The following is a 23,834-nucleotide window of genomic DNA, read 5'->3' as shown; positions in this document are numbered from 1 at the left end:
CATGCCTCCGGACCCTGTGCCGCCGGAGCCCGGGAGGGGAAGTGCCCGGCCGGCGGCTGGGGTCCGGAGGCAAGGGGGCTGCCTGAAGCCCATAGCACTCGGGCAGCTCGGCTCTTAAACAGAGCCGAAGAGTCAGGGGAGGAGCAGAGCCGCCATTTTCCCGGACATGTTCGGCTTTTTGGCAATTCCCCCCGGACGGGGGTTTGAGTGCCGAAAAGCCGGACATGTCCGGGAAAAAGAGGACGTATGGTAACCCTAGGCAGAATTCAAAAAGGGCAAGTCCTCAGAGAAGTAGGTGCTCCCCACCCCAAAAGTTGAAGTAAAAGCTCTAGATAGAGGGAGGGGAAAGCTCAGGGAACAAGGGGGTGTATGGGTAAAAGATTTTGAGTAGAGAAACAGGGTTGGGAACAGGGTCTGAAGAGGTCTGTTGTGGGGATTCTAGGCTTTGAGAGGCAGAAAAAGAAGGAAGCTTTGGGAGCAGGGGCTGATGAGGTCTGTGTGTGGAGTGTCCTGAGCTGTGGGCTTGCTGCTCTAGGAACTTCATGAATTCTATATGGCTAGATTTCCTGTCTTGCACAGGTCCTGAACTATACTGGAGGCCTAATGCTCCCACCTTGCACAGTTCCTTAGCTAGAGAGGAGAGAGTGACTGTGGGGTCTTTGGCGCAATAGAGGAGCAAATGTTACTGTAGACAACATGAGGATGTTGTACACTCACAATGGAAAAACAGAAAAGTTGGGAGAGGAAGTGGTCCATGCAATTCTAAATAGAAAAGAAGTTTCAGTCAAATAACTATCTACACACCAGAAAGTTTGAGAAACCCTGATCTTTATCATCAAAACATACTGCTCCTGAAAATTAGACAATGCACCTATTAAATATAATTTTGCATGTGACAAGAAATGCAAAATGCAAATTAAAAGCATAAATCATGATACGTTAATTTTATTTTTAGTATTATTTTGCTTTGAATAACTTATGGTACAGATAAAGAAATCTCACTTATTTTTAATTTGGTATTGCCTCTAAACAACAAGACGATTGTGTGTATCATTCTAAACACTTACCCCTTAGCAGTTATACCCCAAATTATATTACTGAAATATAATTGAACACTTAAGATAAAAGAAAAGTAACAGGGTATCTTGCTACAGTGTAAACAGGTGGAATTTACATAATTTATTTCCTCATGGAAATAATAGCCTAAGTCATTTGAAGTTTCATCATAAATTATGTTTCAAATTCACACTAACAGAAGAGACACACAATATATTATTCTCCAGTGTTTCAGCCTGTAAGTCTCTAACTCCTGGCTGTGATAATTCATGCAAATAAATCACATTTTATGATTTTATTTTCCACATATTCTTTCCTAACAAAACAGAAACCACACAGACAAATGCCTAGCACCTGCCAGAACAGAGTAGCTTCTTGGAAAGTTTGAAGCAGTATGTCCTTTGGGTAAATCCTGCCAGCTCAAGTTTCTGCCATAAAGGGGAGATGGGTGATATTTCTGCCTGCATCACAAGAACCTCATTTTCAGTCCAGTGAACAAAGATGTCTAGTTGCCACGAAGGGCTCATCATTAAGAGAAAGGGCTCTCTTCCTTCATATTCCCCATTTATTGAAAGGGTATGTTCTGCACAAGGCAGGTTAAAACCACTGGGAATGTTTTTGACTATAATCTTTCCATGCAAAGCTACAGGTCCAAGATGGCATGAAAATGTTTCCACTTTTCACAGAATGCTCATGTATCCATCTTTCAACAGCTTCAAATGAGTTCAGGGTGACAAGGCTTGAATATTTTAATTCCCTTTTAGTAGGGTTTCCATCAGCGTTCTCACCTTACAGTCCAACTGTACACCTGATGAGTAGCTGTGATCATGTTATGCACATCCTGCATTCTTTGATGGCTGTCTATAAAGTGACAGACTGACTTTATATTGTCTTTGGTGGACTATAAACTCTTATAACAGGGGAGAAACCTAGCTATGTTTGGGAACTCCTCTGTGAATCTGACAGGTATCTACATGCTGACACTACCCACAATAGCTTTGCAGATTATTTGGTTTTACTGTAGCAACAACAAAATGCAGAACTTGCTCCCCTGGACATCCATCCATCTTAGCTTATTCACCCCTGCATTGTAACATGGTATCGCGGAACTTTACTTTTTTCAGGCATTTTCAGCTTTAAATTGTTTTGAAGCCCCCACATTCCTTTTAAAATATCATCAAATTGGTTGACTTCTGAAATAGTTTATCCAGTTTTCTTATATTTGTTTTACAAAATTATTAGTGACAATTTCTTTAAAATGGTTGTGAGCACCTTAGCAAGGGGGGAAGTGGTGATATAGGAGTAACTACAGTATTATTACTGTTATCAATAGTTACTGGATGTCAAGAAGCTTGACATCTAAAATGTGTCTGATATGATAAGGGCTTGCTATGCTAAGTAATGAATGAGCTCAATGACTATGGCAGACAAATTTCATATAAGTGGATGAATCACAGAAATAATAACCCATTTGAATAATTCTGACAATTGTTATTTTAAAAGGAATCTCTTTTCCATTTGTTGGTGTTTTTACTCCCAGAAGGCACAAGCTTGTCTTTAAGAAGAGAGTTATGAACTAGAATTCACTTAATGTGTACCAGCCCTTCAAAGGATTTATAAATTCATACCTGAGAGTTGACAGCTGGGATTCAGTGACACCAATGGAATCCCATTAAACTTATTCTATTTATTTATGTATTTATTAAGTAAACAAACAAACAAATAAATAAATAAAAAATCATTCCTCACCCCAGAACTTTCACTGTCTTCCACCCATGCAAAACATATTTATTTTAACAAGTAAGCAGTATCAGGCTGCTGTCTGCATCTCATAACAATGCCATCCTTGGAATGTGCATGTGCATGACAAGAATGGTCAGCAGTGCTTCCCGTATTATAGGCTTCAGGCCAAAGCACTAACAGGAGTTCCTGATGCACCGCAGGCTTCTCCAACAAAAGACGAACAGAAGCCACTGCTCAGCTTCTTCCAGTGGGGAAAAGGGGACCAGCTGCCCTTGAGGTCCTTGCCAGAGGGGACAGTGAATAGGAGACACTAGTCCAGACTTCCTCCTCTTCTCCATAGGATTGGAGAGAGAAGCGGCACAGACCACCAGTGAACTGCAAGAGAGGCGAGAAAAAAATTTTTGCACTCTTGGCCGGCAGGTAATAACATTTCTCTGCCCCTTTGGGGCTAGAAGCACAGGTGTGTGTGTGGAGGGAGGGAAGAGAAAGGGGGGGCAAACTATCCTAGCTGGCTCCAGAATGGCTTCATTAATGGGGAGAGCTATCCTGTTGGGTCTGGGAGCATGCAGAATGCCTGAGTTTGTGCTGGGAGTCTTGGATCTCCTCGAAAGGAATCTAAAGTTCTTCAGCAACTCTGCAGAGACGGTCCTGGAATTTCCTGAAGTCATGGGGGCGAGGAGGGGATGTAGAAGTCACCACTTTGTCTTGGGATGACAATGCCAGTCTTGCAGGTTCTGGCAGAACCACTGGATCTGGAGCTTAATGTTCCTCCTCCTCTGTCGGATCTGGTGACAGATCTGAGCATTCCCTTGGTGGGAGGGGAGACAAGAAGTGACTCCCTGGCAGATTGGATCGACTCTGTAGGAGGGTACTCTTCCCAAGGCCTCCAATATGGCCAGTTGGAGGGGTCGATAGGTGGTTGCGGGGGCCCCTATGGTGTGGGGTACCAGTAGCTCCGAGTTAGATGAGGCCGAGGTTGGTTTCAAACCAGTGCAGGTCTTTTGGGTAGTGGAGGACATGTAGGGTAAGGGAAGAGTGTTTCATTGGATGGCTCAGAATCTCCCAATGAGGAGAAGGCTGATTCTGGTTCCAGTGGCAATACCATTGGTGCTGTTGAAGGGAAGGTGTATTCTGTGTATGGGCCGGGTGATCAGCTCCTTCCAGCAGTCAATTCTCTCAGAGGTGATATTATCCCCTTGGAAATGGAGGGCCCCAATGGAGAAGGGGATTCTGGATTCAGAAGAGCGAAAATGTCTTGTGGGGAGGGCCACAGATTCAGCTCTCCCCAATGTGAGAGCGTTCTTCTTGTCCAGACCATCGTAGCCGGCATGGAGGGTGGTATCTGCAGTTGGCAGTGACTGGAATCCGTTGGTGCTGACAGATCCTGGGGTTTGGGAGGAACCGGGGATAACAGTACTGACAGAACATGGGCTTGTGCTTTCTGGTCATGCGACTGGAACTTAGTATATCCTAAGTTCTCCTGGGCTGAGTTGGTGGGCTTGTTTACAGCTGAGTCCAATTTCTTTGAAGTGGACTTAGGGGAAAACTCATGCTTATGAGAGTACTTCCTAACATCCCAACAAGACGCCACTTTGGGGTTTGTGGGGGGTAATTCTCCCACACCAGAGTCGGACTTCACAGCAGGAGGCCCACTCCTTGCTGAAAGAGGCCAAACCGCGGCCACTGGGAGCTGCGGGCAGCCATGCCTGAGGACAGTCAATGTAAACATTGTCTAACGGCCCACCAGCGGATTACCTTGACGGGCCGCAGATTGCCCACCACTGCCTTATAATCACTTAAAATCTATCTTTTGTAGGTAATAAACTTGTTTTGTTTTGTCTAAAACCAGTGCGTTGAAATCATAACTTGGAGCAGAAAGCTGTGTATATTCCTTTCCACATTGAGAGAGAGGGCGAATTTCATGAGCTTACGCTGCACAGTTCTCTGTGAAGCGCAAGACGGTATAATTTTGGGTTTACACTCCAGAGGGAGGTGCATGCCTTAGGAACTGGGAGGTGCCTTAACTGAGCCTTCCCATGCAGAGTTGATTTCAGCCTGTGTGTGTATAGCTGCAGCTAGGTGTGTACCTACCTGTTTGTGTGCTGGTAAAGTGCAGTGTGACACCTGGGGGAGGGCTTTGCAGGCTGCACAGCAGTGCAGTGTAAATGGAGCCCAGGCTGGTGGGCTCACTGATACCCCAGTTCCAGGTGGCACCCCTGGAGTGGGGGAACCCCTCACAGTATTTACAGAGATAAAGTTCCCAATCTTCTCAGGTACAGCTAGGGAACAACTGAAAGATACTGCATCTTGCCAATGTGAGCTTCCCCAAGGCAGTACAGGCAGTATTGGTGGTCATCACTGACATAGAAGAATCGCGAGCAGGAAGCAGAGAGTTTAAATTCTGGAGTACTGGGCATAGTCCAGTAACCGAACAGGGTACAGGGATGGAGGGGGAAATGCCCCAGGGAAACTATTCTAATGCTAAACAATTAAAACTATTAAAAACTATTAAAACTATTTACAAACTAGATTATTTTTATTGTGCAGAATGAAGCCAAAGATGCAGACAATGACAGGTCCCAATCCAAACCATGAAGTGGTGAGAAGGAACTCGAGAGGCAGTAATTCCTCCCAACACTTTATTTCCTCGGTTGGAGGCACATGGTGAACCAGGGCACACGCATGGACCAACAGAGACTGGTTTCAAATTCTCCAGCCCTGGCATATAGTGCATAACCCAGGGTATCATAAGTCATACAATCAGGGGAAGAAATCTATACCATGTGAGTTATGCAATTATTTTGCTTAGTCTAATTTCTGAGTATTCACAATTTGAATAATTGTGAATGACCAAGAGAGAAAGAATTATTTGCTGAATATATTTACAAATTATTTCTCATCATGAATACATCTGAGTATGTTGCGATCTGCTGACAGATAACTGAACAGGCAAATTCCACATGAGAAATTATTCATTATAAATTATTCACCAAGTTCTAGTGTACTATGTGCTCAATATAAAACCTTAAAATGGTTTCTGTATATGCTTTGTCTAGATGAATCTACAACAGACTACTCACTTTGCATACATTCCACAGATTCTCAGTTCAAGAACCAAATATTGTCTATTTCACACACCAACACGCTCTGCAAAGAGAGACCCGAATCAAGAAACGGAGTACAAAAGAAATCCTGTATCGTAAGCATATTGTTTTACTCCAGCTGCCAAACAAGATGATATGTTTGTGTCTCATGTGTCTCCCACCTGAGATTAGCCAAAAGGTTAATCTTGAAGTTTGCATAAGAAATGGATTACTAAACAGAGCTTTTCAGAATGATTGGTATACAAAGCAACACAACTAAAAACAAATTAACCCATTTGGCCACAAATGGTTCCAATAATATAAATCCCAGGCTATTTATAAGTTTTCATTTCAAGAAAAGAATGAAAATAAACTGACGTAAGATGTTTGTTTGGCATCTGAACTATTAATATGTTTAGTACCTTGTCTAAAATCAGCTTTCTTAGGAGCTTCTGAAAGATAGCACCTGGGCAAGGGGTATGATGAAAACATTGGCCAGGGATATGGATCAGTGCCCTAGAAAAAAGAACCAGAACAAAGTGATATTAGGAGGAAAATTAATAGTAGTTTACCCGACTCATCCACAGATAAAGTTTGCCTATTGTACAATGAATCTCCAACAGATTTGTCAGAATTATTGACACTACAATTTAATTGTATGATTTTCTATAATTAAAAGAAAAAGTAATATGAAATCCAGTAAGTATATGAGCCAGAAGGTTTAAGCAACTTGCTCTGGTAACTATTGTTAACAATTCTGAATTTAATATTTTTTCATTGAAAGGAAAATTATAGCTTTCAAAAGAAATACTGTATTTCCAATTTTATACATTGATCTAGTTGTCTCTTCTGTGCTGACAGTAATTTCAATCTTCTCCTTATGAGTGTGACAGTCAGTAGAAAACCATAGCACTTAACAAAAGAACCTGCTTAACAAATACTGCACTGTGAGAATACTGATGAGAGATACAGGTATTTGATAGTGCAGATGAAATGCAAGCAGGTTAAAACCATAGGCATATATTTGAGAGGGCAGTTCTAGCTTGGCCAACGGGACCATGCATGGGGGGCAAATTCCATCCTGCCAAAGGCTTGCAGTTTCGGGGGGTCAGGCCCCCCATACCCTTCCCAAACTATGCCCATAGGTAAAAAAAAATCTGATGAAAGGAAGATATTGCAGATAGAAATCTATTAAAGAATTAAAAAAAAATCACTTCCACAGTTAGAGAAACAGATTTTTAATGAAAAAAAAATTGATAACCTTACATGAACATGGTAGTACCTGAGCACTTAGTAGCCCACTGACACTAGAAATAACATCTTTGCTAAGCAAATCTCTTTTCTTACAATGGAAGGTGTTAACACTCTTGATGTGCAGGCAGTTGTTGTCTCTTGATGCTAAATAATATTTATATTGTGAATTAGCAGTAGGAATACTTAAGTCCTAGGACCAACACAAGAACAATTGTTAAACTTTCCCCTCTAACCTTATTTAGTACTCTTTGAGGCAAAATCCGTTCCGCTGGTCCTCCCGTAAGATTTATCCTAACAAGAATATGGTTTGTCTCTACCGATATCCCATCAATTATAAAATTTCTGAAAAAACAAAACAAACAAACTTGATTTACTTTTGAGTGCTGCTCTCAGAAAATATTCAAGGATGCTAATCATTCTAGGGACAAACTATAATTATAGAGCTAGATTGTGACTAGGACTACATACTTGTTGTGTAAGGAAAAATCTATACAATAAGATTCCAGGATTGTCACTCTAAGATTAGAATATCTGTTGAGTCAGACTGAAGTAACAGCTACAAGCATGGTTGAGTGCTCTTTTTGTTCAGACTATCCCAAGGTTCAATCATCACTGGGGTCCGCAGTTCATGTCTATTTTTTTTTTAAAGTTCTCAGCCATTTATGAATTATACCTACGTGACAGCAAGCCATGCATCTATTCCATGCCAAGAGTCCTAGATCATTGTGATATCAGAGGTAACTCAATCACCACCTTAAAGCTAATTTGCATGCAACAATTTCATTGGCTGTATGAGGGAGACTGCACAGATTGTGGATTACTTGTCCCAACTGCCACACGTAAAGCATCCACCCACACAACAACAAAACCAGCACGCACAATAACACCAAACACACTGAGCCCTTCATGACAGTATACATGCAACTCACACAAATCAACACAAATCTCCCAGCACAGCCCTCCAGAGACAAATCAACACAGCCAGCACACGGAATAACCCCAAACACACATAACCCTGCACTGCAGTGCACAAAACTCTCTTTCACCACCCAAACAAATCAACAGAAAACTACCAGCCAACCCACACTCCCAAGCCCTCAGACATACTTACCATAAAACCATAAACTTGAGTAGCAAAGTCATTCTGACTTCACAAATTACATCCGTGAAAGCATGGGCTTTCAGCTACTAGTAGGGCAGTAAAAACAACTCTCACATCACTAAGTTGGCTAAAGGAACCTGGGGTCTTGGGCATGTAGGAATAAGTAGGCTCTGCATGCCTACTTCCCACCTGAGGCAGATGAGAAGCAAGTGGGTGGGTTGGGATGGAGAATTTGGGGGACCCTTGGTTATACCTGCCAATTCAGTGGCTAGAGCACCTGAGGTCAAGTGGGGGTTTTAAAATTTGCTGCTGATATAGGCCAGAAGCAAATTACTACTCCAGGAGCAAAATAAAGCATGGAGGGCATAGTGATTCAGAGCTTACATGCCACCCCTTGTTCAAGACTGTGCTAAAGTCACAATCTAGCCCAAAGGAAATTTGTTTTAAAAAGGAAAAACACTTTCACTTTTCATATACAGAGTCTGCTGTAAGAACAGTGTGTAGCCATTATTTAGAAAGATAATAGGTCCAATCCTCACTTGGTACAAATCAGTGACATACACCAGTTAAGGATCTAGGCCATACTATTAGAGTCTCAGCTCTATACTGATCACATATGTAAACACTGTGACAAGTTCTTAATGTGCAACATACTGAGAGAGCTAAAGAACAAACAGACTTCTAATTTTAGTAATGTTCCATCACTCTATGCTGTGTGGGGCTGCACTGCAGGCCTCTCTAAGGAAAACGTGGTCTATTTACACAAGATAATTTTACTTTGGTAATTAGCAATTAGAAGTTATAAGAGGAGGAGAGAGGGCTGAGGTTACAAAGAGGAAAATTCAAGGTATATTTATTTGTATATATCAGACCTTGTAGCGGGGCGGTCACCCCTCTCTGGCTAAGTAGGGGTTAAAAGCCAGCCGTTGGAGAGGGCCGGGGCTGAGAGAAAAGGCTAGGCTGATTTGGGAAACAGCCACAGCTGAGCCAATGCCCCAATCTGGCCACAGCTGGCCCTATAAAAGGGCTGTGAGCCAGGAGCTCACACACACACATTCTCTCTCTCTAGCTTATGAGAGAGAAGGACCTGGCTGCCTAGGAGCTGGGTAGGATACCTGAGGTGAGGCAGTGCTGGGGAAGGGCAAAGGGAGCTGGGGAGCTTCAGCCAGATAAAACCCCAGGCTGCAGGCAAGGTGGGGATAGCGGGTTGGGGGTTCCCCAGGATGGGGAAACCCAGATTGTGGGTTACTGCAGGGGGCAGAACCCTGATGTAAAAGGGCACCAAGGTCCGGGAGGGACACAGGGACCAGTGACAGGCAAGACACCAGCCTACAGAGGGTGCTCCGGGGCTGGTGAAGAGCTAATTCCCAAGACTACCAGCAGAAGGTGCCGCACAGGTGAGTCCTCGCCCCGCCGCAGACCTTTATAAGGGTCCTTTAATAACACAACTTGACAATCACATTTACATCTGAAAATATTGTGCCTGCTATTATTACAAGTTGCCTTTAGGATTATTGTATATTAAAGAGACTAAAGACAACATATTTCTCTCTTTTTCAGTTTGTTAATTTTGCATTTTTTTACTATTAAAGATTAAGGCCTCAATCTTGCAAACATGCATGTAAATAATTTTACGTATGTTAGGAGTCTAGTTGATGTCACTTGGAGTATTTGTATGAATAAAGCTATTCAGATGTGTAAGTATTTGCTGGACTGAGTCTAAATAGCATCATATTTATATTGATCATTTCTTACCCAGGTCCTTCAGAAGTTTCTATGACGTTCTCCTTCTGGGCATTTAGAAGCACTTGTGATACTTTATATTGAGACTCTAAAAGCAGAAGTGTATCTAGATCACAGCACAGCACACTTAACAACCTGTAGAAGGACACACATTGAAATAACAGCATGATTTAGGAATCTGTTAATACAGACTAAGGGAGACCAGAATAAACATGAGATCTCAAAGTAAAAAAAAGTGCTATAAGACATAGGCGCTGGAACTAGGAATGCTGGGGGAGTGGCAGCACTCCCTGGTTTGAAGTGGTTTCCATCATTTGGAGGGTTTACATTTTTGTTTTAATGGCTTTCATCACCCTCACTATAAAAGTTGTTCCAGTATCTATGAGACAAAGCATTCCTTTAGTAGCCACTCTGTTTGCTCAGGGTTATGCAACTAGAGACTAGCTCCCAATAGATTTTTAATTTATACTAAACAACTGTAAAAAACCATTCACAAACATATGCTGGTCAGCTTAGTCTGCTGACTGCACTTCACAGAAAACAAGCATGATGTGGAATTAATAAAACAACCAATGCTCTGAAATGTCAAGAAATGATACAACACTGACTAAGTTCCTGATGTAACTTCTAATTAAGTTCAGTTGAAAAAGAGTCAAGATAAAAAACACAAATTTATATTCTCTACTGTAAGTACTCCATTGTTTAGTCAAATGTCATGCAAAGATCAAAGACAACAAAAGATTTAGCATGAAATTAAAACAATGCATCTGTTATTTTTTTGTCAGAACATTCTGCTAGGTAAAGGTAATAATTTCCAGAACACATGACAGCAAGTTAAGTACAATTTTATTTTATAACATCAGGCAAAATTCACAATGATAATGCTCTCTTTCTTTTGATGATGTTACCTATTGTAGAATCTGAGGTATCACCAGGATAATATATGAAGCATTGAAATTGTAAACTTTTTTGTATTTTTTGCATAAATCTGATTACTGTAACATCACATCAAAAATTATTTAATCGGAAGTGCCCTATTTATGGAAAAATATATTACTAAAATTCTTGTTGCTGCTTTCATTCGTTTATCATAGGCCTGGGCTACACTTGCGAGTTGCAGAGCTGTAAAGCCGCCCCCAGCGCTGTAACTCACTCCCCATCCACACTGGCAAGGCATTTGCAGCGCTGTATCTCCGTGGTTGCAGCACTGCATGTACTCCACCTCTCCGAGAGGAATAGCAAGTGCAGCGCTGCCACTGCAGCGCTGCGGCTCCAGTGTGGCTGCCCAATGCGCTGTGAATGGCCTCCAGAATTATTCGGCAGTATCCCACAATGCCTGTTCTAGCCACTCTGGTCATCAATTCAAACTCTACTGCCCTGGCCCCAGGTAACCAACCATGTGACCAACACTTTACATTCTCCGGGAATTTTAAAAATCCCCTTCCTGTTTGCTCAGCCCGGCGCGGTGTGAAGTACTATCAGCGAATCTTTCCAGGTGACCCATGCCTCCACACGCCAAGCGAGCCCCAGCATGGAGCAATGGCGAGTTGCTGGACCTCATCAGTGTTTGGGAGGAGGAAGCTGTCCAGTCCCAGCTGTGCTCCAGCCGTAGGAATTACGATACCTTTGGGAAGGTATCAAAGGACATGATGGAAAGGGGCCATCACTGGGACACCCTGCAGTGCAGGATTAAAGTGAAGGAGCTGTGGATTGCCTACCGCAAAGCCCGCAACACAAATGGCCGCTCGGGTGCTCCCCCCGCGACCTGCCGATTCTACAAAGAGCTGGATCCGATACTTGGGGTTAACCCCACCTCCACTCCGAGCACTACCATGGATACTTCAGAGCCGGTGTGGGGGGGGGAGGAGGAGGAGGAAAACGGGAGTGATGGTGGTGGGCTGGATGGAGACACCCCGGAATCCCTGGAGCCATGCAGCCAGGAGCTCTTCTCGAGCCAGGAGGAAGGTAGCCAGTCGCAGCGGCCGGTACTTGGTGGAGGACAAACAGAAGAGCAGGTTCCCGGTAAGCGTTTTTTTTTTTTTTTTCCGGGAAGGAATTTTTTCGGTGCGGGCTCTTTGGGAGAGGAGGTTTAGGCATGCATGCCTAGATGTGGAATAGTGCATTGATGTGGTTTATCACATCGCGGTAATCGGCCTCGGTAATCTCCTCGAATGTCTCATCCAGAACGTGTGCAATGCACTTGCGCAGGTTTATCGGGAGAGCCACCGTGGTCCTTGTCCCAGCCAGGCTAACGCGTCTGCGCCACTGTGCTGCGAGGGGACCATTGCTGCACACAGGCAAGCTGCATACGGGCCGGGGTGGAAGCCGCATTGCAGTAGAAGACCCTCCCTTGCTTCCCAGGTCACCCTCAGGACAAACTCCTGTGGAAAATGTTGGGACAGTGTTCAGTGTAGGTGCCCCCTGAAGCTGTTGGCTCACCCCAAGGCACAGAAACCCAGAGGACAGTGCAGCCCTGAAACAATCAGTCCCCCTTACTCACCATTTTGAGGCTCCCGTGGGATATGTGTGCTCTGTTTCGAATGGGAAAATTATGCTATTGTGTAGAACCTGTGTGTTTTCTACTCCTTAAGTGCGGGGGGAATCATTACTCTGTCTGGTATAAACAATGCTGCCTCTGTTTAATGTTGCGTTTTGCCTATACAGCTGCACCAACCTTGAGACCTCAGCCGTCCCTCTTATTGCCTGCTCAGAGACTGCAAAGACTCAGGAAGAGACCGCGAAAAAGCAAAGAAGACATGCTGCAAGAAGTGATGCAGCAATCTATTAAAGAGAATGAGAAAGCACAGGACTGGAGGGAGAGAGAAAGCAGGATCCGCCAGGAAAACGCAGCGCACCGGTGGCAAAGCACCGCGCACCGGCAGCAAAGCACTGATAGGCTCATAAGCATCCTGGAGCGCCAAGCAGACGCTATCCAGGAGCTGGTAGCCATGCAGAAAGAGGAGCAATACCGCAAACGCCACCCTCCCGCTACAGCCCTTGTCCCAAAACTCTTTCCGTTGTGCCCCACTGTCACCTCCAACCCACTTTCCCCAACTTCCATGTTCTTCACGCTGCCTCCAACACCAGTATCTTCACCACCCAACCCTGAAAACCACAACCCTTACCCTCTGCACTCAACCCCCATCACCATGCAGTATAGCTGTCCTGAAGTGCAGCACTCACTGCACAGCACACCAGACAGGACATACGCAAATCTGTGATTGTACTGTTCCCCACTCCACCCCCTTGTTTCTTTTCAATATTTCTTTTTTCTTTTCAATAAATGGATTCTTTGGCTTTGAAAACATTCTTTATTATTGCATAAAGTAAAAGACTCCTTAGCCCAAGAAATAAACAGGCACTGCAAGTCTGCTTGTCTGCTTAGCAAACACTGATTCCTAAAGATTGGAACTACTGCACTTCACTCCTGTGCAGGACACCAGATATCAGTGCTGGTTTTCAGCCTCAAATTGCTCCCTCAAGGCATCCCTAATCCTTGCAGTACCATGCCGGGCCCCTGTAATAGCCCTGCTCTCTGGCTGTGCAAATTCAGCCTCCAAGTATTGAACCTTGGAGGTCCATGCCTGAGTGACGCTTTCACCCTTCCCTTCACAAATATTATGGAGAGCACAGCACGCGGATATAACCACGGGGATGCTGTTTTCGGCCAAGTCCAGCTTCCCATGCAGAGATCGCCAGCGGGCCTTTAAACGGCCAAAGGCACACTCCACAGTCAGTCGGCACCGGCTCAGCCTGTAGTTGAATCGTTCCTTGCTGCTGTCAAGGCTCCCTGTGTAGGGTTTCATGAGCCACGGCATTAACAGGTAAGCGGGATCTCCAAGGATCACAATGGGCATTTCAACTTCCCCTACCGTGATCTTCCGCTCTGGGAAAAAAGTCCCGGCCTGCATCTTCCTGAACAGCCAAGTGTTCCGAAAGATGCATGAGTCATGCATCTTTCCGGGCCAGCCTGTGTTAATGTCAATGAAACGCCCACGATGATCCACAAGCGCCTGGAGAACCATAGAGAAATACCCCTTCCGATTAACGTACTCTGATCCTAGGTGGGGTGGTGCCAGAATAGGAATGTGCGTCCCATCTATCGCCCCTCCACAGTTAGGGAACCCCATTTGTGCAAAGCCATCCACTATTTCCTGCACGTTACCCAGAGTCACAGTTCTTCTGAGTCGGATGAGATTAATGGCCTTGCAAACTTGCATCGACATGATTCCAACGGTCAACTTTCCCACTCCAAACTGGTTTGCGACCGACCAGTAGCTGTGTGGAGTTGCCAGCTTCCAGATTGCAATAGCCACCCACTTCTCCACTGGCAGGGCAGCTCTCAATCTCGTGTCCTTGCACCGCAGGGTGGGGGCGAGCTCCTCACAGAATCCCATGAAAGTGGCTTTTCTCATCCGAAAGTTCTGCAGCCACTGCTCGTCATCCCAGACTTCCATGACGATGTGATCCCACCACTCGGTGCTTGTTTCCCGAGCCCAGAAGCGGCGTTCCATGGTGCTGAACATGTCCATGAATGCCACAAGCAATTTCGTGTCGTATGCGTTATGCGGCTCGATAGCATCGTCGGACTCCTCACCCTCACTCTCACTGTCACTTTGGAGCTTAAGGAATAGTTCGACAGCCAAACGTGACATGCTGGCGAGACTCGTCAGCATACGCCTCAACAGTTCCGACTCCATTTCTCGCAGACAGATTGCGCTGCACAGAAACCATTGAAAGATGGCGCCAAAGATGGACAGAAACAAAGGGATTTCTGGGATGCAAAGCGATGCATCACGGGGCATTGGGACAGGACCCAGAATCCCCCGCACCCACACCCCCTTCCCACAACCCACCGCGCCAGAATGGAAAAAGGTGCTCTGTGGGATAGCTGCCCATAATGCACCGCTCCCAATAGCACTGCAATTGCCGCATATGTGGCCACGACAGTGCGCTGGGCAGCTGTCAGTGTGGACAGACTGTAGCGCTTTGCCTACTCAGCTGCACAAAGTCAGGTTTAACTCACAGCGCTGTACATCTGCAAGTGTAGCCAAGGCCACAGAAGTAAAACACATCATGAATAACATCTGATTAGCATTACATTTTTCATTCACATAATATCGGATGTAACCTAGGGAATACATCATATTTGACATTTGTATCTGTTAGTCAGTGTTCTCAATATGTTTCTATTGAAAACAGGAAAAATTCAGGAGCCATACTCGCAATAATTTAATACCTGCATATTCAAGTGATGATAACCAAGGAATGCATAACCAAAATGACTATTCTTAACTCAGATCTGCTCAGTTTACATCCTGTTACAATTGTATTTCTATTTATTTTCTATTAACTTGTGCCTATCTATGAGATCATAGGTTCATTCTGAGGACTTTTCTAAAGCACAAAAGAAACAGCAACATCTGGACTGCAATATTCCATGTGTTTAAAATAGCCAAGTTAGAAAAAGAACACTTCAACTATTATAAAGATGTTGGGCTGAATTTAGTCCAAAATGGACGGTAGCTTTCACCTGACTAAGCTCCCCAGTAGAGAAAAATCTACCAGGAGCAGAGTTTGACAGTATACAACAGTCATAACATCCCCGTTTGTGGGCAGAAGAGAGTAACAACTCTCAAAGTGGGCAGATCTGGCCCAGGAAAGAGAAAGGCATTATGCTGATTCAGAACATCCCATGAGTAATCTCCATTGGGGCATTCATCCGGAACTCAGCTATGTTACACAAGATTAGCCATTAAATTAAATAATATACTATATATAAACACTATACTTCAAGCTAACATTCCCCTCCTCTACCTCTCAAGTTTGAATCACAGGCGGTCTGGCTTAGTGGCTGGAGCAAGAGTCAGGCCTAGTGGATGGCACAGGAGTCAGAACCAGGAATCAGAACCAGAGCCAGAGTCCAAATACCAGAGCCAAAGGTCAAGACAGAGTCCGAACCAGTAATAGGAAACGTGGATAAGAACCGGATTACCTGAAGTCAGGGAAGGCAGAAGCAGGGCTGGTTCCAAGGCAGAAAATAAGCTGGGAAAGGACTGGAAAAAGGCTGGGTGCGGGGCAGGGTCTAGGCCACATCAGGATAGAAGCAAGACAGTAGCAGGCTTGGAGTGCCGCAAGCACTGGGAGGCAAAGAATCCACAAGCGTGTGCTTTTAGCAGACTGAAAGCTACTGCTCCTGCTGGGCGTAAGAACCAGCCTTCTAGTTTCCACAGCCAATCAGGCAGGGCGGTCCGCCAGGCAGCTTAGCTTATTTGTAAGCCTGTCAGGAGCACCTGCAGGGCCTTACTCCTGATAGAACGTGTAACAATTTGGGGAATATGGCTCTACAACTCATGAATTCTGTATGAGATTAGCTCTCTATATATATCTTTACCAAGCTGCAAACTCCATTTTGAATGTACAACCCTTTGCCTCATCTGTTTTCTGTTAGTAGCATAGTGGTTTTATATTTGATTTACTCATAAAATTTTCCCTTCAAGACAAATACTGATTTGTTAATGTATTCTAAGTATGAATGCAGATATGCTGAGGATATCAATACTTATATCTGATGTTTTATAAAGATTTATTGAACCAAAAGAAGTAAGAAAATCGTATTTGTATTTCTTTAGCTACTCTTGTGAAATATTTGTGCTATGAAAGTGATTACCTTGATTTACTTATGAGTAATCACAGACATTTTATTGCAATGCATTCAACATCAATGCTATATCAAAATAATTTTTTATGTACAGGTTTGCTTCTATGTATTAGGAACTTATTGGAATATCTTGGACAATTTGCTTTAAAGGTTGTCAGAAGAGTCAAAAGCAACCAAGACTACAGTAGCTTTGTGTATAAGAGATGGTAACCTATGAACCAAAACAAATGGCTACATCCAAAATTGTTAGTTGACATTCTGTAAGAGACATGGAAATATTCTGGACTCAGAGCAGAAGAATCTGCCTCTGAAATTTGCGAGGTGGCCAGTTGGTCATCTCCTTATATTTTGATCTGCCATTGTATCTGTTTCTCTTCTGCTGACTTTTGTTGGCTATTAGGTGTTCCAAAAGCTATCATCAGGTAAGCTCACTTCTCTGACTCTCTGCTCTCAACATCTTCTCTCTTTAATGGTCACGATGTAGGATGGGAGAAGAGGGAATGAACAAGGGGAATTACTGATGAGTAATTCTGTTTGTTGCATCTTTTCTCCCAACCTATATCACTTCTCTCTCTACTTGGAAGCATCTCTTGGTTTATTTTTTTCCCTTAATTTCTCATCCATTACTTTGCTCTGGACATTTTTAACTAGAAAAGCATTTGGTAGATAGGTTCTTTATATACTAGTTTTGACTGATGGAGCTTTTGCCTCGTTGCTTGCTGTGGTGACCAAGCTAGGCTAGACTATGCTAACTGTGAGAGAGGCAAAGCCAAAAAGGGATAATTTTAAATGTTTAAAACTTTATAAGGGAAACCCCCAAAATTGTATCAGGAGCATCAATAATACTGAATATTACCAAAGCCTTACTACTTATAATAATAAACTGTAAGTTACCAACTCATTAACCTTTGTGAGCTTGTACATGTGGTGCAGGTAGTGCCAAATACATTGCTAGTAACAAGAACAAGAGAGATTACTTAACAATATACTGTGTCACTTCACAGAAGAATAAACTTTTCCTCTCCTTGGCTGTAAGTCCAGCTCTACTCTTGCTGTCCTGTTCTTTTTCTCTTCGGCTTCAATGTTCCCATGGCTGAACCTTTTTGAACAGAGTTTATCCGCAAGTGGGGCTTCTTCACCTAGTGGGCCCTCACTTGGATCCATTAGGCACCTCTGAACTGTACTCCTTCAATAGATAGATGTTCAAACAGTCACTCTCTCTACTCATTTACTGTTGGTCATTTGTGGGTGGGCTTCTCATTTACTGTTTGATCTGTTTTCATCTAATGCAGCTTTTTGATCAATTCCTTTTTTCACCTACTATATTTCCTTTCAGATTTTTCCTTTTATACACTTTCCCCAATATATCTGTAGATTTTATTTCTCTCTACTTCCTTTCTCTAATAGTGCCTTCTCACATACCTAGGTCTATTTTTTCTACTTCTCCTAACCTGAAACCTTTCCTATTTTCCTTCCTTCCTCCTTCTCGCTTCCCAGTGCCCTACTTTTATTCTCCTGTTCTTCTTTTATTTTATCGCCTCCTCTCCTACCCAGGCACCAGTGCACATGCTACCTCAGCATCTACATTCTTCTCCTTGTCTAACAGATTTTATTCCAACCACCCCTTCAGATGGATTCCAAGCATCCTCCACAGCTTGAGCTGCCCTCTCGTTGGCTCTCTCTCCCCCCAAGATAGCATTCATTGATGCTGCATCACAGCTACAGCAGGTGCTAGTGCCAGGGTGTGGGTTACTACAATGCTATCAGTAAATACTGTTGCTAGCTAAAATGGGAGAAGAAGGAATTATGACAAACAGAATTCCTGGTGAATAATTTTCCCATATGAAATCTAGTTTGTCAATTTTGTTCATTGGCCCTTCATTTACATTTTTCACATCTGAAAAACAAAACTGGAAGTACAGTCAGATTACCTAAAATCTGGTTTGATTTATTAAATGAGGATATCCGAAACAGCTATGAAGATAGCTAGTTTATAAGATAGTAGCTTGACTTTTTTTCTTCTAATTTGATTAAGAATCAACAAATGTGAGTTGGAAGGATTAAGTAAAGCAACAAGGTTTGAAACAGTATTTGCCATGTTAAGGTTACATTAACCCTCGGGGTCACTTGTGATATGAAAGAAGTAGTCATCTATAGTTCACTGATTGAAAAGTTACATTATCACAGTATGTGTCACATCCTTGAAAGTCTTATAAAACTGCCCCAGAATTAATTTGCTTTTCTTAAAAAAAAAAAATGCAACTATGCATTACTTTCTAGACAGAAAACACATCTACAATAATAACCAGTAAAAAGCAACAGAGGGTCCTGTGGCACCTTTGAGACTAACAGAAGTATTGGGAGCATAAGCTTTCGTGGGTAAGAACCTCACTTCTTCCGCTTGCATCTGAAGAAGTGAGGTTCTTACCCACGAAAGCTTATGCTCCCAATACTTCTGTTAGTCTCAAAGGTGCCACAGGATCCTCTGTTGCTTTTTACAGATTCAGACTAACACGGCTACCCCTCGAATAATAACCAGGATATCTGACAATAAATTAACAAAATATTAATTAGGAATGACTGAATATTAACTGAGATTTGGTGGCAATAAAACCAAAGCATTAGAAAGTGTCCTTTGCTTTCAGAAGATCTAGTGATCTTAAAAAGGGGCTGAGAGAGGGAAGAAGTACCTCCTCCAGGAGGTTGTTCTTCCCTTCCTGGACCGTAAGAAAGACCCTCTATGGGCGTACCATAGATCGCAAGGATGCAAGTCATGGGGCAGGAGAAGCCACTGTCTGTGGCCTTCTTTCCTTCACAGAGACATAGTTATGCCTAAGTAAAAGTATGTTCACAGGGATTTTGCAAAGCATGAAGGTAACTGACGAATAGCATCACAGGATGCTTTGTAGGAGTATCAAAGGGGTAGCCGTGTTAGTCTGGATCTGTAAAACCTGCTGCTTTTGTAGGAGTAGGCACTTTTGCTCCAGTTAATCAAATTTTAGTAATTGTAAGAGTTATCAGATCCATCAGCCACTCTTACTGGCTGACTGTCAACCTGTTTAAAAATGGAGATAATTGCATTGGCCATTTAGTGCTGCTGATGTATCTGCATGTTTGCAGAACAGGGCCGGGGGAGAATATCTGAAACTAATGAGATAATTCATGATTCAACAATGAAAAACAAGGTCCGCAAATGGAAAGGAATATATTACAAACATTTAAAAATGAAAAATTACATATGGAAACTACTTTATATGGAAAAGTGTCACTGTGGTTTAAACTGAATCATTTTTAATTTTTAAAAAGGTAAAAATCATTAATTTTAAAATTTGCTGATGAGCATTGTATTAAAAGGGAAAAAAGGGCCAACTTAAACAGAATACTGACGTGACAGAGGAACGTGGAAGGTCGAAGGCTTCCCTCTTACAGAACAAATTAATTAATATTCCCTCCATTGTGTTTCAGACATTAGTTCACACACTTAGCTAATTAACAATACACATACTACAGGTACAATTAATTGAACAAATTATTTAAAATGATACTATTATGCCCCTGTACTTAAGATGCAATTGTGGATACAGAAAGAGTGAATATTACAGTGTAAAAGAACAGAGAATCATATTTAAAGCACAACTGAAAAGCACGTAATAGTGTTTAGTATTTGGAGCTCCTAAACCCTCGAAGCTATGTCAAATTTATAACATTTGTCTAACAAATATATGTCTGCACATCTCATAGCTTCTATGGAATTTAGTGCATTCATTTGAATTTGAATAGAGTGAACTAGATGAAATGTTGACTAACACATACTGCTCTGAGGCATATTTCAATAGGCTGCTTGATTTTCAGATAGATGTACACTGTAAGCCGTTAAAGCTCCCTTTCCTAAATCTTTTTCCTGACTTGTTCTGTAGACCTTTGGAAATAAATAAATAAATAAATAAATAAATATATACACACACATACACACACATTTCTGTATTATTCTGCACTTTTGCCACTAAAACTGAAATGAATGAAAAGGAAAAAGCACATTAACCATGGTGTATTGTATGACAACCTAATATACTGTAACATTGCAAAATGTTTACTGTATAAACTTGGAAATAATTATTTAATTCCTCTTTTCATTGTAGATCCATACTCTTGGGAAAGATATTCCTAAACATGTGACTTTTGAAACCAACTTTAACAGTTTTCTAGAATTCCATATAAGCATAAGTGTGCCTAAAGGGAAAAAATGCATATAGGACACTGTAACTGTAAGGCGAGCTAACTCACTTTGAGCAACAACTGGAGTTCTTCAAGATGCATGTCGCTGTGGTGCTTTATTTCAGGTGCACATGTGCCCTGCATCTTTGACTGGAAATTTTTGGTAGCAGTGCCCATTCAGCACATCCTTGTGACCCATACTGAGGCCCATATAGGGTTGAGCACATGAACTGCCCTCTTTTCTTTCTCTACCACAAAGTCCTACAGCAGAAACTGAAGCAGAGGGGAAGGAGGGCAGGTAGTTGAACACTCACAAGGTCAGAGATCTGAAAGAAACCCAGTTACTGCACAAGGTGAGTATCAGCTCCATCTTCTTCGAGAAGTGCCCCTGTGGGTACTCCACTTCATGTGACTCCCTAAGTAATAAACCCCTTAAGGAGGTGGGAGATTCGGAAAAGAATCCAGCACTGAAGAGAACTGTGTTGCCTACTGCAGCATGCAATCTAGCAGCATGAACCAAAGTGCAATGGCTGGAAAAAGTATGCACCGGAGTCCACATTGCAAGTTTGCAAATCTCAGCAACTGGAATGTCCTTGAATAGGGCTATAGAGGTAGACTGTGATCTAGTAGAATGTGCAATCACTCATAGGGGAAATTGAGCATCAGCCAAACCATAACAAGTCATAATACATCCAAAGATCCTTTTAGAGAGTCTCTGTGTGGAGATAATGGATCCCCTAGACCTAACCACAATAGAAACAAAAAGTCTAGGGGACTTCCTGCATGGTCTGGTTCTGCCCAAGTAAAAGGCCAATGCCCTCTAAACATCTAGTGTATGGAAGGCAGCTTCCTGTGTAGACTGATGCCGCTTAGGAAAGAAAACTGGAAGGTGAATAGTCCGGTTAATATGAAACTCAGAAGAAACTTTAGGTAAAAATTTTGGATGGGGTCATAATGATACCTTCTTCTTGCAGAAGATAGTAAATGTAGGGCCTACCAGTAGAGCCCCACTTTCTCCAACCCTTCACACAGAAGTGATGGGCACCAAAAAGGCTGTTTTCATAGACAAATGTAACAGAGAACATGTAGCTAGTGGCTCAAAAGGCTGTTTCATTAGACAATTAAGAACAAGGTTTAGATCCCAAAGTGGAGCAGGATCTCTAACTTGCAGAAAAAGGATCATAAGAACTTTCAGGAACCTTGTTGTGGTCAGATGTGTGAAAACTGAGAAAATTTCTACTGGGAAGCAGTAACTTGTTATTGACACTAAGTGAATCTTGACTGAACCTTGATTCGACAGACCTGATGTTTTCAGTTCCAACAGATAATCCAAGAGTGTAGAAAGAGACAACTGGACAGGTGACATATGAAAACAGTTACACTAAAGAGGATATCTTCTTCATTTCTGGAGGAAAATGAGTCTTGTAGATTCCTTCCTGTTATTTAAGAGTACATACTCCTGATGAGCAGGATGCCTTAAGTCCCAAGAAGTATTGAGGACCCATGCTTGGAGTTGCAGAATGTTCAAATTGGGGTGAAATGTCGGACCCACATTCTGAGACAACAGTTGAGAACTGATCAGAAGCCACCACGGAGGGCAGGAGATAAGTCTGATGATGGAAGGAAACCAAACTTGTCTTGGCGAAGTTGGTGCAATCAAAATGGCCTTGGCTTGGTCCTGCTTGATCTTGTTGAGAACCTTTAAAAGCAACATAGTTGATGAATATGCATAAAAAAAACCCTCACCTTTGTCCATGTAATAAGAAAAACATCTATGAGAGATTGGAGATTGAATCCTCCTTTGGAACAAAATTTTCTGCACTTCATGGTGGCTGCAGTGTGACAAGGTCGACCTCTGGAAACCCCCTAGCTAGGAATATTTTGTTGAGGACTTGAGTCCCATTCATAATTTAGGAGAAAATGTCTGCTGAGGTCATCTGCCATGGTGTTTTGCATACCCGAGAGATAAGAAGCTGAAATGACTATCTGCTTCAGTGCAGAGCAACAGGGAAGAAGTTACTCACCTTGTGCAGTAACGATGGCTCTTTAAGATATGTGTCCCTATGGGTGCTCCACTGTAGGTGTGCTTGCGTCCCTGAGCTGCTAATCAGAGAATTTTGGACAGCACCTGCACTACCTTTCCTCGCGCCCTGCTATGAGGCTAGCCAGTGCATGTGGGCTAACCCTCCTCAGCTCCTTGTCTACCGCGGAGTCATAGATAAGAACTCTGAAGTAAAGAGGAGGGTGGATTGTGAAGCACCCAGAGGGGGACACATCTCGAAGAACCATCGTTAGTGCACAAGGTGAGTAACTTCTTTCCCCCCCCCTTCCCCCCGAGTAGCATCCCTATGGGTGCTCCCCTGTAGGTGACTACCGAGCAGTTTCCCTACTGGAGGGCCGGGGCTTTGGAGTTTGGTTACAGATGACAGTACTGTGAAGCCAAAGATCGCATCGGAGGTGGAATCATTAGTGATCGCATAGTGTTCTGTGAAGGTATGGACTGATGTCCATGTCACCGCTCTACAGATTTCTCATATGCTTGAAGAAAGCAACGGATGAGGAGATCGACCTCATGGAGTGTGCACGAATCCTATCTGGAGGGGTCACTCTTATTCAGTTTGAGACCCAGTTGGAGAGTCTCTGGGCTGATATTGCTGAGCCCTTGGATCTTTTCACAATAGAGAGGAAAAGTTTTGGAGACTTCTTTAAAGCCTTTGTCCTATCCAGATAAAAGGCTAGGGCTCCTTCTTACATCTAGTGCATGTAATATAGCCTCCCTATTCTCTCCGTGAGGCTTGGGGCAGAAGGTGGGAAGATGAATCAATTGGTTCATGTGGAATGGGGCAGTTACCTGAGGGATGAATTTTGGATGTGGTCTGAACGTAACCTTGTCCTGAAAGAATACTGTGTAATGGGGCTGTGCCACTAGAGCTGCTGTTTCTCTTATTCTCCTAGCCGAGGTGATTGCTATCAGGAA

The 23,834-nt window shown here is 43.0% G+C and overlaps 1 protein-coding gene across 16 annotated transcripts in view; it reads right to left on the bottom strand.

Annotated features, from left to right (window-relative positions):
• Window positions 1-23,834, bottom strand: part of TBC1D32 (TBC1 domain family member 32) — a 166,211-nt gene that overhangs the window by 75,026 nt on the left and 67,351 nt on the right. For all 16 annotated transcript variants that reach the window (XM_034765784.1, XM_034765775.1, XM_034765781.1 and 13 more), the window contains 3 exons: window positions 9,994-10,116; window positions 7,370-7,478; window positions 6,305-6,398 (listed from right to left, as the gene is read on the bottom strand). In XM_034765784.1, coding sequence (XP_034621675.1) covers window positions 6,305-6,398; window positions 7,370-7,478; window positions 9,994-10,116 — 326 coding nt within the window. The remainder of the gene's footprint in view (window positions 1-6,304; window positions 6,399-7,369; window positions 7,479-9,993; window positions 10,117-23,834) is intronic.

The sequence above is a fragment of the Trachemys scripta genome, chromosome 3, assembly GCF_013100865.1.
Source record: "Trachemys scripta elegans isolate TJP31775 chromosome 3, CAS_Tse_1.0, whole genome shotgun sequence".
NCBI lineage: Eukaryota > Metazoa > Chordata > Testudines > Emydidae > Trachemys > Trachemys scripta.
This window is presented reverse-complemented; position numbering and strand designations above follow the sequence as displayed.